The following is a 14207-nucleotide window of genomic DNA, read 5'->3' on the forward strand; positions in this document are numbered from 1 at the left end:
CAATCAATCAGAGAGCTAATTGGCTGAATTGAACGGGAGAAGGATGACTTCTTTGGAAACAGCCAATCAGTGTACTTCCGGACAGTACTGTTAGCTCGCTGTGTTTTGATGACATCATCGCAAGAGGACTAAGGTTGTTCAGACTTTTCGGTGGTAAACTTTTGGCCTTTTATTCCTTAGGTCTTGTCGTGTTTTTTTGGTATTGGATTTGTTTTGCTGTTACAGCCTTCTGCTGGCTTTTAGACTCTAATTTCACTTAATTAATTAGGCTCTATTATAATTCTGCTATTCAATAGTTCATACAGTTTGCCCATGATCCCTTCTCAGTTTTTATTTTTGTTATTGGCCTTTGAGATAGAGCGGTCTAGATTGTGGCTTCATGCCAACATTCTTATTGGTCTGCCCATTTTCACTGATTCACAAAAAATGACGCAGGTTGTAATAGCCCATTTTTAAAAGGTTCACCGAGGCATCAAGCAAGCGTGTGTTGTAGTCAGGAAATGGAGCAAACTTCCAAATTTGATTTTGAGCATTTTCAAGCGATGCAATTGGCCTGCAACAGACTTCTTGTGTATTATCGCATAATTTCATTATAAGTATACACCGTAATTTTCTGACTATGGGTCGGAACTTTTTTTTCCTTCATTTTGAATCCTGCGGCTTATTTGTTGATTTATTTGGGTTAATAGGTAACACTTTATTTGACAGCGGCATCATAAGAATGACATGACACTATCATGGGAGTACTGACTGCTTATGACAGATGTCATTAAGTGTCACCAAGCAAATTACGTCACTGCAAATGTGAGTCAGGAAACGCAAAGTGTACCTTTGATATTATGTGGCACAACCTCTGATTTGCAATCAATCAATGCTGCAATAATAGACAAGGAAAGCATCTACATTCATTAACTACTTGGAGAAGCTGGGGATTGAACCCAGGACCTTGTACATGCGAAGCAGACGCTCTACCACTGAGCTACTTCCCCACAGTGTGTCTCTGTGACCTCCTCCAGTCTTTTACCTTCATTCAAATATATAATATAAATATATAAATATCATATTTAAGTTTATAAATATATAATTATAAGCACTCATTAATGGTCATGTCATAACTATGATTGTCTAATGACAGTCTTATAGTGCCAATGTCAAATAAAATGTTACCAAGTACCATAACTTATAGCAACATAACATAGCAATTAATGAAACAACTGGAACAGTAACTGAAGAAATAATTAGCACAGAACATGAATTTTGATTGTTATTTATGGAGCGCTGCAATGCATGCTAGGAGGTATGTTGGGCAACAACAGTGTTTACAGCAAGTGGCAGCAGAGGTTGACTGTCTCCCAGGGGCGCCGTATAGGAGTGAAAAATGATACTGATTCTAAGGGCCCATGCCCTGATGGGGCCCCACAAAGAAAATTAGAACATTAGGTAATCGTTTGCAGATTAAAGTATTCGTCATTATAATTTCAATAGGAATAAGACGAAGGGTTTCTTTTTCTTGTTTTGTTTTTGGCAAAAAAGTAAAAAACCTAGAGAGCAAATGTATTGCCAGCCACCCCCCGAACCACATTATTTTCATTAAATGGTTTGGTCCGCCCTTCCTTCGATCAGACCGGGAGCAACGGTGCGCATTTACACCAGTCAATGACTCGGAGTGCGCGGTATTGCAGAAATGTTTTCAAAACAAAAATCGAGTTTTGAAAAGAGGAAAGAAAAGAAAGCAAAACAAGAGATGGGTAGAAAAGGCCAACAGGATGTGACGAAGTACTTCACAAAGGAAGGTTGGTGTCTTGTGTCAGTTTAGTGCTGAAAATTAACCTGTTATCTTAGCTCCGAAACAAGGTCCCAGCTCACTCGGTAAGAAATACGGGATTTTCCCGGCCTCAATAAGTGACATTCACCTATACAAAAACATGAATTCCAAATAATGACGGAATTTTGTGGTATCATACAGATGTTGAAAGTTGGTGTGGAAATTTTCTTTTTTAAAATCGGCTTGAATACAGTTAGTCAATTTATTGAATTTAGCTTGTCATCAATTGAATTTAGTTTGTTAACAAGGGGCCTCGCTTCTGAGCTGTAGCCTATAGTGGAAATCGCGAGTTTCCAGATGAGGCTAACCCTAATCCATAATGAAATACTGTAATTGTTTGCTAGCTAGCGTTTGCTCCACTTTTAGCTTACATGTAATCAGTACAGCAGGCAAACCCTTAGCAATCTCTTCATACTAAAACTGTTGTATATTGTATACTGTAATGTATACTGTAGTATAGTTAAGTTAAAACAAAACATTTACTCTAAGTCATTCATTATGGTATTTGCTTTGAGAATATTTCGAATAAACATATATTTAGATGGTAAAAGATGGCCTTCAGTACATTTCTTATAAAGTATATCAGTCTATTTATTATTGCTCTATACACTGTATGTTTACATAGATATATTGTCATCTTAAATTAATGCAGAAAATGCACAAATTAGTGTGTAAAGATTTACCAAAATGCAGCAAATTACGTAGTTGATACTCTAAATGTGTGTGTGTGTCCCGACACTGGTGGTGGGGCCCAAAATCCCTGGCAGCACCCATGCTGTCCCCCCCAAGCGAGCAGTGATGGCCAAATGAAGCTTCTTGAAGCAATGAAGCTTTGCAAGCAATTGGTTCAAGGCTTCGTGGTGGTTCATTTGGTCTTATGAAAGTCGTATGCAGTGGCGGAGCTAGACTTTTATTCTTGGGGTGGCCAGGGGGTGGCCGAGGCTATTTCAGGGGGTCCACAGACTATAACAATACATTTGTTTCTTGACTTATCAATTGCAATCAGAGTGTCAAATGTTGAAATGTACATACTAAGCACACAGGTGATGAGATTTATGTATATAATTTGTTTATTAACTTGATAATAACTATTTTTTACAAAAATGGTGAAAATGCACCAACACATTCACAGTTACTCATACGACCCCCCCCCCCCCCCCCCCCCCCCCCCCCATCAACATCTTAACGATGTAAAAAATGTAAAACACAACTTGGTAACAACTTTTCGATCAGTCATTAATAATAACTATTTTTTACAAAAATGGTGAAAATGCACCAACACATTCAAAGTTACTCACACGACCCCCCCCCCCCCCCCCCCCCCACACACACACACACTTCTCTCTTATCAATATCTTATCAAATATATTAAGATAACTATTAAGATAAATATATTTCCATACAATGGCTTCCATACTAGTGGTATGGAAGCCATTGTATGGAAATACTGTATATAGTAGAACTACTACTATAGAACTAAATATAAAAAATCAAGTTCCATACTTTCCATACTCACGTAGGAAACCTGTATCTGAAAAATTACTGCTGAAGTGAGCATGTGACTGCTTCTCAGACCAGAGAAGCTGCTTCTCTGCTCTGACTGACCTGGTGATGGGCAGTGTGTGCCAGATTCTTTCTCATCCTGAGCCTGATTCGTCCCAGACTTGGATCGCTTTAAAAAGAGGTTATAAATCTTGGCCCCCTGCCTTTTCATTCTGAACTGTCCCTATGAAACAATGAGCCAGTCCTGTTAACGTTACTCCTAGCATCACTCATAATCACACAATGTTGGTAAATGATTAAATCCCTACTTCAAGCCTTAAAAAATTCGGGGCAAATAAACCACCGTAGACATAAATTTAATATTCTGACTTTTAAGCTAGTTGACAGCAGGCCCGGCCAACTACCGTGTTCACGTGACGTTTCATTTAAGGCAAGAGAGCATGAGACAGCTGGCTAATGCTCTACAATTATTGGAGAAACATGTATGTAAATAGCGACCCAAATGAATTAAATATAGACGTTAATATCGAGCGGCTGTTGGAAGCTAGACGACATGAGATAACGTTAACGCTTGCTTGATGCCGTGGCTCTCTGTTTTAGCGACAACAAAAAATCTCCTTCCTACAAATTTAAGCATTGACTCATTAGGACACCAGCAAAAAACTTACATTACGACGAGGATTTCAGTGGCTTGAAGGCAGGGTATCCAAGTTCGTCTCCTTGTTTGTTCTTGTCACTTTGTTTATCTTCCGTGTTCCGTTCCGTCAACGATGACCAAGTACTCAAATCTCAAATCTTCCTCCGTTTCAGTGGCGATTCTTCTTCTCCTCATGAAAGCGAATTTGCAACGCTTTAAGGTACATAGCGCCAACTACTGTACAGGAAGGACTTAGCAGTCGGTGCCGCGATATGTCATTGTCAATCATCTGGGGTGGCACCTGGGGGGTCCAATCAGATTTTAGGGGGGTCCAGTGCTACCCCGGCCCCCCCTCTAGCTCCGCCACTGGTCGTATGATGCCGCTGTCAAATAAAGTGTTACCGGGTAATATCTTTTGGTTTAAATAACCCACAATACAATGAGGACAGCTGCGGCTAATAGTCCAGTGCGGCTTATCTATGAACAAATGCCGTTTTCGTGCCAAATTCAGTAGGTGGCGGCTTATAGCCAGGTGCACCTTATAGTGCGAAAATCACGGTCAATATTGTATTGTTATTGAAATACATTTACATTGAAAACTTCATTATAAATGTCTTGTTGTTGTTTCATTTTAATCCATGAAAACATTACCGGTGTCAGTATGGTGGGATTGTCAGGATCAGTTTACAGCGAAAGCCTTGCATTAAAAATGGCAATGCCTTCTGCCATCCGTGTTGTCAACACTTTGTGTCAAACAGCAGCACCTTTCTTTGAGAATACGACGTGCGAGCATATCAGTCTTTCCCAACAACCTCTGAATAAGGGATAAATGAGGGGTGTTGAAGGTCCAAGTGCAGCCCTGAAATGTGTCAGTCTTGATCAGTGGTGCGGAAATTTGCACCTCTGTCAACATAGTTGTTTAGATAGTGCATGGACTGCAAAGAATCGTCTAAAAGCATTTAATAAACATGACGTAACATGGACACAAAAATTTCAAAATGTGTCGCTCTCATGCTCATGCATGAGAATAACACTGCCCATCACTTACTTTCAGCGCTGCCTCTACGAGTGTGGTGAGTGATAACGCTCCGTGGTCCGCGGAGGCCGAGATGTCCAGTCCATCGTAACAAAGGTGAAAAGTGGTTCTGAGCCAGTGTTGTTTTTGGCAGCATTTTCAATTTTTGTTGTAGTCTAAGGAAGCTATAATTATGCACTTATAGCTTTTTCCTATTTATTTATTTTATTGGATACATATGTTTATACTGGAGTGCCACGTCCAATTTCGTTTTTCACAATGTTCCGTTGTTGACAATGACAATGAAGACCTATTCTTTTGGACAAAAATACTTATTCGTCTTAGTCATACAGTACTTTCATCGTTTCAAAATGTGTTTGGCTTCGTCTAGTTTTCGTTGACGATTACTCAAAATGTTGTCGTCTGAAATATTCACCAGTTTTAGTACACAACTAAAGGATTCCAACAAGTTCGAATGAACATTGACAGACGAGCACATATTGTAGCGTCTTAAAGAACAACGCCAATTTGGTAATAATACACGCTCGGCAGGAAAACAGTACATTAAGTTCAATGAATTATAGCCACCTGGATGCCACAAACTATGTGGAAAAAAAAGTTGCCTGAGAGTTTAAGATGACACTCCCCATGCTAAATGCTAATGTTAACATGAACGCGAATGTTATGCTAACGCTGCGAGTTACATTTAGCGTGTGATAACCACGCAATTCAGGCCTTTAAAATGAACATGGCACATGACCTGTAATCTTAAATATCATTATTACTGGAAATAAAATCATATATTGAGAAGATTCAATGATATACAGTACAACAATTTGAAAACGCGCGGATAATGGGAAATGCATCTTTAAAGCTGGCATTTAGCTCCTCTGGTTATCATCGCGCTCTGGCGCCTCCATTTGGTGATGACGTGACTAGGTGAAGTATTTAGCATTGAGCGCAATGTAGGTGCAAGCGTTTTTCACCGTTTTCTGGTTCAGGTGTGGATTTCGAACAGTATTGTCGATCCATGGGAAGTGTGTGACATGCAGCCATAAACATTATGTTGGAATCGTATTGATGGAGGGAGACGCAGAACGAAAAAAGGCGACCAAGACAACAAACACAAGGCTAACGACTTGAGCAGACTGCATGGGCAACACGAAATGTCATAATTTTTATCTCTTTTTGACGTCTCTTGATGCGCGTTTGTTTTCCTTTCTGGAAGCTAAAGAATAAACGGAGTCGACATACAAATACTGAGAGTCTCAGGGTGCAGTCAAACAATCAGCAAAAGCTTCAATGAATGAGGCACCGTTTCAGAAACTCCAATACACAGGGGGATTCAAAAAGAATGTTCTGAAATTACCACGCAATATGTCAAAAATATAAAATTCAGGCTTGGACACATATGTTGAACATAACTTCAAGATTTCATGTTTTACTAGTACAATACTCAAATGTGGCTATCACCAGCAGCACGGCCAGCATCAAGTTTATATGAGAATTCCTCCCAAATCAACATGGTGGACTGCAACATGCTAAGGCGTGTTAGTGAGGAATTCCATGTAAAACATAAAGTTACTCTGCAATGCACAGATAAACTGTGAATAAACATGTAGAATGACCGACTGTAAACGTTTTTGAGCCCCACCACCACCATGGAGGCTCCAGGCGCTCTGTCACAGCCGCCCAAAGCTCACTATTTTGGGGCAAAAAGACAAGGAGGAGTAGGATCAAATCCGCATTCTCAGGCAAAACGTTGCAAAATATGGCACTCTGAGGTAGATTGAATGGCTCGGATCTCCCGAAAATACACAGATGAACTGTATAAGTGCTTTGGAAGACAGTTGTTTTGGTTCGTTCAAAAATTTAATCTCATTTAAATTGGTTTGTATTTTTTTGTCATAAATATATGTATAATTTGGTGTAGCGGATGAATGTTGTTGAGTCTCGAAATAGCTCGTTGAGTAGACGTGTTGACGTGTTCGGCTGCTCGTGTCTCTCGTGACTCTGTTAACTCAGCCGGCGGAACGCGCACGGCTCTCCAGTGTCTGTAGAGCGTCTGTGCCTGGAAACGCGCACGGCAAAATATAGTTTACCCCCGGAACACAACATGCCCCACATAAGTTCCCTAGGTGAATTCTGTCAAAACACCACATTGGTATCATTGGTATAATATTTCATTATAGTTAGTACAGGACTACTTGAATAATTAGAACATCAAGTAAAAGTTGTTTTATTTAGGCAATTTAACATAAAAAAATTAAACCAACCCATATTTATTGAGCCATTACATGCTAATTGACATATCTCAAACAGTTCCGACATTTTTTAGATTGAGATTTTTTTTTCTTTTACATCACAAAGAATACGGTGAAAAGCCTCTGTTCTGTCCATAGATGCCACATGCGACATTTAAAACACCTGCAAAAGGGTCCAGAGCCTATAAGTCAAGTCTAAGCTTGGCTAAGAAGAGTTCAGACAAACATGGGGAAGACTGGATTGTATTTTTATAGAAAATATTTAGGTCCACTTGTAGGTTTTGTTCAAGGCTGTTGATGTTGAAGCTAAGATTATTTTTTTAAATACTAAATTGTTTTCTGCAATTTGCCCATTTTTTTAGTATGCGAAACTAAAATGACATTTTGAGGCAGTCCCCCCCCGTTTCCCCCCCTTCAAACTGTGGTTCCCATATTTGGATCACAGCAAGGACTAGATGCAGCAATCATTCAGGATTGAAGCTTTAGCTGTGATTGTGTGTGAACTTTTAGTATTTGAAACAAGGGCGTAGGTTTGCATAGGGACATAACACTACCAACTTTTCAGGATGCTGAAATTGTCCCCACCAACTTTTAGGCAACCTTGTTTGCGTTGTATAATTGCTTCAGTTATATAGGTCATTTAGATTGTCTTCCCATATGTTGTAAGGATAGAATTGACTCGACCATTATTAAGTGAATTACAGTACTTTCATTATGTTCAGACTTACATTGACCCCTTTCTACATGCTAAATGTGGCAGTCCATTTTTTTTCTCCCTCAAACGCATTTTTGATTGGCTGATTACTTCACCCCCCCCCCCCCCCCACACACACACATGCAAATTCACAGCCCGACAGAAATACAACATGCTGCCTCTTCTGCTCCCTTTGAAGACGAGAGATATTAGTTTTTTCCCGCCAGCAGCAACCACTGTAAGTAGTGTAAAAAGATGTCAATGTTGTGGAGGTGGGGAAAACACCACTAATTTTGCAACTAAAAGTCCGACCTGCATTAGAGTTAGCATAACATTAATCTGTGTGAATTTCTCAAACTCCAGGATGTAGCTGCGTTGAAATATCGTCCTGTATAATTTCTACTGTTACTGTTAAACTGCAAGAAATGTAGTGAACTACGGATTACCCCCTTGTAGGTATTTAATTGATGATTAACAAGTTTGTATTTATTTTGTGTTTATGTTCAAATATTGCAATTGAATTTGCTAATAATATCCAGACATTTATTCTGGAAGGTTTTTTTTTTTTTTTTTTTTTAAATGTTTCTTTAGTAGTTTTTAGAAATAAAGGTTTGAATCAAACGGTTTATCACCTGAACCAATACACCTGAAAGTTAGTATCAGTCAATACACAATTATTTTGCATTGATCATTTGGGCTATCAATTAATTAAGTTCATACTGGTGACAAATGTAGCCCTGACCCCCTTTCACCCAGTCTGTTTGGTCTTATAAATTTCCCGTCCCCAGCAAAAAGTGTAGATGCAGGTTATGTTGTTATATCGTCCCTACCAGTGTTGAGACCAAAGCTACGCCCTTGATTTGAAATATTACTAAAGATTGTGTGAGTTAGACCCACCTTGTCTCGTTCATTTTTTGATGTACAAAATATTAGGTGGCCACTCCACTCCACCCGTGACGTGGCCTGGATTGCCTGAATGTCCAGACTAGAAAAACGGGTCCAGTCCGTCCCTGCTTTGCGTGTGTGTGTGGTTAGGGAGTAACAGTCAAAGATCGTCCAAATACCTGAAAAGAGTATCCTCATGTACAGTCATTTTCCTCCACAGCAAATTATTATTCATGATTCTGCAATGATTCACCATATTTCAGGAATAACCGTAAAATGCTTTTATTTTGACAACGTTGGTGGGAAGTAAATAGGTTGCCTATTAATACTTGACGTTGATTTGCTTGCGATTTAAATCTTCTTTACAGTCAATGGACGCTCACCGGAGGCCAATATGACCAAGCGAGCTTGTGGACCTCTCCATATCATCCGATCCTCCCATTAGCAAGGTTTTCTGCCTTCATAGTTGACCGAATCGGAGGAAATGCAGACACTTTCATTTGGCATCCATCATTTGGTCGGATGTGCTGAGGATGTACTGTAAGCGGTCGATGAGTGTTTTCGTTTTTTGTTCGTTTTTGCTTCGAATTTCATCCAATTTTTGGTGATTATTTAGTGTTGAGGAGCGTCACGTTTATCACGGCTTTTGATGACCTACTTCATACGATGCGGAAAATATCTTGGGAGGAGAGCTTTACAGCACGATACCGCCTCAAAGGAGAGGACGCCTAACATTTTCGGAATGAACGCGGAATGAAGATAAAAGATGGATGTATTTGGAGGATTACTAATCATTTTCCCAGCCAGTTTTATTGCCTGCATATCAGGTGAGTCATTCATGCCGTCCGTCGCGGTCCCTCGATCGTACTCATATTCTTCTTCATGATGAAATCAATACTCCAGCGCTTTGTGCCAACGCGGTTAAGTATCATCATTGAAATCTATTGCATCAAGAGCCAACAAGTGTACGTGTCGTTGAATGATATGTATATGTATTCATGTACATGCATAGATAGTATATGTGTAAAGTGTGTGCGCGCGCCGCGCCCGCGTATAGGCTGTGTCCGCGCGCGCGCATGTATCCTGTAGACTCTGGAAAATATGCCGCTTGAGGTGTGAAATATAGTCAGTCCATGCATTGTCAATAACACCCTGGATTGTCTGCAGCGCATTAGGGCTGGCCTGATCGCAGTCAAAAGTGGGTGTCACCGAAAACAACCATTTACCTTTGAAAACCCTGAAACAATAATTACTCCCGTTGAAAATTTGGCTCATAACTCCTTGTAGTACAGTGGTTGCATATGATACTGACTTGTATGCATTATTACAGCATTATCACAATTTATGTGTTCAGGAAAAATAGTATTAATTGAGAGGTTAGCTATTGAATTTAAAGATTCTTCAAAAGTGATTCAAAAACAACTTCACATTCATCCTTTTTCTTTCTCCTGTCCAGATGGAATGAAAAATAATATTTAATATTTTCATCATCGAATCCAAGAAGCGTTGCTATCGCAATATGGCTATTCTTAGCAGAGTTGGGTTGAGTAGCCAAATATTTTACTCAAATAAGAGTAGCGTTACTTCAAAATAATATTACTCAAGTAGTAGTCTTCATCCAAAAAATTGACTCAAGTACATGTAAAAAGTATTTGGTAAAAAGAATATACGAACTGCTCACAATGTCTGATTTCTTTTAAACAATAGTACATTTTTTTTCTCAGCTTGTTATCTATGTGAACTGCTATTATTATTATTACACTGTACTATAACCAATTACATGACAATTTTAGGTCACCCCCCCCCCCCCCCCAAATCATCGAAATTCCAACTAGAAAAATCTACAGAAATGAAACATCACCTATCCAAAGGGCATGAGTACCCTCTAGTGGAGAAAACATATTTCAAACTTAACTTAACTTAACTTCTGGCCCTGTTGCTGAATACAATCCGGAAAAAATAGCCCTCCGCCACGGACACTAAAAATATTGATTTGAGTAGGATTTCTGTGTTCAGGCATCACGCTTTTGATCATAACAAATTATTTTGTCATGCGCAGATTGATCAACTATACCAGATATTGCTGTAGAAGACGAAGACTTCCATGTCAAAAAAATATTACTCCATCTATTTCTACTTTAAACCTCAACGTTATTTAGCATACTTCTGCATTTTTAATACCATCAGGTCTTTCAATAATTGAAGATTCTTGAATATCTGCAGCAACATGTCCATTGTCGTTCACTCGTCATGATCGAAATGGACTTTTGGGTTAGAAAATTCCGAATCGGGTGTCTACATGAAGCATTTTATTTTGTTAATCTAAATCTGAATAATAGAATAGAAAGCCTTTATTGTCTTTGTACAGAGTGCAATGACAATTAAAGCTTCGCCATAACGTGCGCCACGTAAAACATAAAGCAAAAGTACAATATGCTGAATATGAAAAAACACAGGTTACAGACTGGGTATAAAGTGAATAAGTGACTAGCAGAAATGGTAATATAACAGTACTTATTTGACTACAGTGGTATGAAAAAGTATCTGAACCTTTTGGAATTTGTCACATTTCTGCATAAAATCACCATCAAATGTGATCTGATCTTTGTCAAAATCACTCAGATGTAAATACAGTGTCTGCTTTAACTAAAAACACACAAACATTTATAGGTTTTCATATTTTAATGAGGATAGCATGTAAACTTTGACAGAAGGGGGAAAACTTGTTAATTGAACCCTCTGCCTAAGGAGAGTTAAAGAGCAATTGAAACCATTTTTTACTAAACATTTTAAGTCAGGTGTGTGCCCAATCACTGATGAGTGGTTTAAAGCTGCCCTGCCCACTATAAAACACACAACTGATAAGAACTGTGTTGATGAGAAGCATTGTCTAATGTGCATCATGGCTCGGTCAAAAGAGCTGTCTGAAAACCTGTGATCATGGATTATTGTTTTCTATAAAGCTGGGAAAGGATACACAACCATCTCTAAAAGTCTGGATGTTCATCAATCGAGAGAGTTTGGCACTGTTGCTTCTCTCCCAAGGAGTGGCCGTCCACCAAAGATGACGCCAAGAGTTCAGCGCAGAATACTCAGAGAGGTAAAAAAGAACCCTAGAGTGTCTGCTAAAGACTTACAGAACTCACTGCACAGTCCAATATCTCTTTGCACACAACAACTATATGTAAAACTATGACCAAGATGGGTGTTCGTGGGAGGACTCCACGTTCATGGGATGACTCCACAGAGGAAGCCACTGCTGTCTACAAAAAAAAAAAAAAACATTGTTGCTCGTTTAATGTTTGCAAAAAGGCACTTGGACACTCTATAGAGGTTTTGGTAAAATATTTTGTGGACCGATGAAACCAAAGTTGAATTGTTTGGGAATAACACACGTCATGTGTGGAGGAAAAATGTTCACCAACATCAACACCTCATCCCCACCGTGAAGCATAATGGAGGGAGCATCATGATTTGGGGCTGTTTTACTATCTCAGGGCCTGGACAACTTGAAATCATTAAAGGAAGAATGAATTCAAAGGTTTATCAGGATGTTTTTCAGGAAAACCTGAGTTTGTCTGTCAGACAGTTGAAGCTAAAAAGAGGATGGATGCTGCAACAAGACAATGATCCGAAACACAGAATTAAATCAACTTCGGAATGGTTTCAGAAAAACAAAATACACGTTCTGGAGTGGCCAAGTCCCAAGTCAAAGTCCAGACTTGGTGCTGCGGCATGACCGAAAGACAGCGATTCATGCCAGACATCCCAGAAATCTGACTAAACTACAGCAGTTTTTTAATGAAGAATAGGCCAAGATTAGTCCTGATCGATGTGCCATATTGATCTGCAGCTACAGGAAGCTGCCAATGAGGGGGCCACAAAATATTAAATGTGATGGTTCACTAACTTATTTTACATCCTTCTGTCATTGCTTGCATATTATCCTCATTAAAATATGAAAACCTATAAATGTTTGTGTGGTTTTAGTTAAAGCAGACAGTGTTTTTTCATCTGTGTGATTTTGAAAAAGATCAGATCACATTTGATGGTGATTTTATTCAGAAATGTGAGAAACTGCAAAAGGTTCACACACTTTTTCATACCACTGTGTTTACAGTACTCAGACTAGGAGGCAGATGGCTGATTTGATATGATAATGCAAATGACAGTTTGTGCATAGATATTGATATAACAGTGCAAAAATGCTATAACTGTGCAAATATTGTGTCCATGTAAATGTGGCCAGTGTTAAAGACTACATACAGTACCAGAATAAAGGGATGATGATAGTGTTATAATAGAAAAAAAAATGACACTGTGATTGTGATAGCCCTACCATCAAAGGACCTTTTGCCCCTACATCAACTGCCTGTATCGACTGCATGTAAGGTGAGTTAGAGTTGTCCCAGAATTTGCATGTTTTGCTTTATTAGGGTAATGGCTATGACTAAACATCGCTTAAGGGTAATTCTCAAAGAAATTCATATAGCAAAGAAATGGTTGCATTTGTCCTTAAAAATGTCTCTCTCCCACAGTATTCAGCAATGCCGGGAGATGGTGCCAGACAAGGCTAATAAATTCCAGGAATGGGTGGCTCAAAGAATACATTGCTATGTTATTTTTTTTATTTGAAAAATTCTTCTACCTAATTTTTCAAAACTTTCACTGCCTTTTTAAGGTGTCCGCGATGGTACCTTGCTTTCTTTTCATGTGTGAAAAAAAGAGTACTACAATTTGACATATAGTGACATATGTTGAGATAAATTGATCCAATTTGACATACAGTGTTGTACGTTTACATAAATTGATCAAAATGGTGTTTTATTCGGGATATTATAAAAAGTGTATATAATAAGGATTCAAAAATAAGGATGGCCTGCAGGCTGGTCGGCGTGTCCACTGTCTGTTTTTAAGTTCCAAAATGTCAGTCAAGTACACTTTTCTTGTAACAACGTGGAAAATGGGTGCCATTTTGTCTTGTTTATTTCCTATACATACAGAGCTCATCTTCAACCTTTCTCTTGGCCACATTAACTGCATGCCTCGTTAGCACCTCCACTCAAACAGGGCTTTGCGAGCTTGTGCCTAGGGAGACCCATCGCTCTATTGGTGGCATTTCAGAGATTTATAATTTGTAGGCATTGCTTTATGGTCAAGTGAAAGAGGAAGTTGCAATTGTGACGATGTCATTTACACCCACCCCAAAAATCTTGCACTAAGAGGACGTGAAAATAATTTATTGCTATAACTCAGCACTCAGATGTTCTTAGTCTTTGTACATTTTCGACAGTTACCTTCAAATGTATTTTGTGTGTTTCGAAAAATATCAGAAGTTTGCAGGACTTTCAAAGTACTTTTTAAACAATTTTTTCAGTTGTCCA

General features: G+C 38.9%; 1 protein-coding gene and 1 non-coding gene across 2 annotated transcripts in view; one reads left to right on the forward strand and one right to left on the reverse strand.

The window, feature by feature from the left end:
- Positions 1-917: 917 nt before the first annotated feature.
- Positions 918-989, reverse strand: trnaa-cgc (transfer RNA alanine (anticodon CGC)). The gene has a single exon. It is a non-coding gene; the product is annotated as a tRNA-Ala (tRNA).
- A 7937-nt stretch (positions 990-8926) lies between these two features.
- ca10a (carbonic anhydrase Xa) overlaps positions 8927-14207 on the forward strand; it is a 51149-nt gene continuing 45868 nt past the window's right edge. Inside the window, exon 1 of the mRNA XM_057825937.1 lies at positions 8927-9650. Coding sequence (XP_057681920.1) covers positions 9590-9650 — 61 coding nt within the window. The 5' untranslated portion in view covers positions 8927-9589. The remainder of the gene's footprint in view (positions 9651-14207) is intronic.

This window comes from Corythoichthys intestinalis, chromosome 21, assembly GCF_030265065.1.
Source record: "Corythoichthys intestinalis isolate RoL2023-P3 chromosome 21, ASM3026506v1, whole genome shotgun sequence".
Taxonomy (NCBI): domain Eukaryota; kingdom Metazoa; phylum Chordata; class Actinopteri; order Syngnathiformes; family Syngnathidae; genus Corythoichthys; species Corythoichthys intestinalis.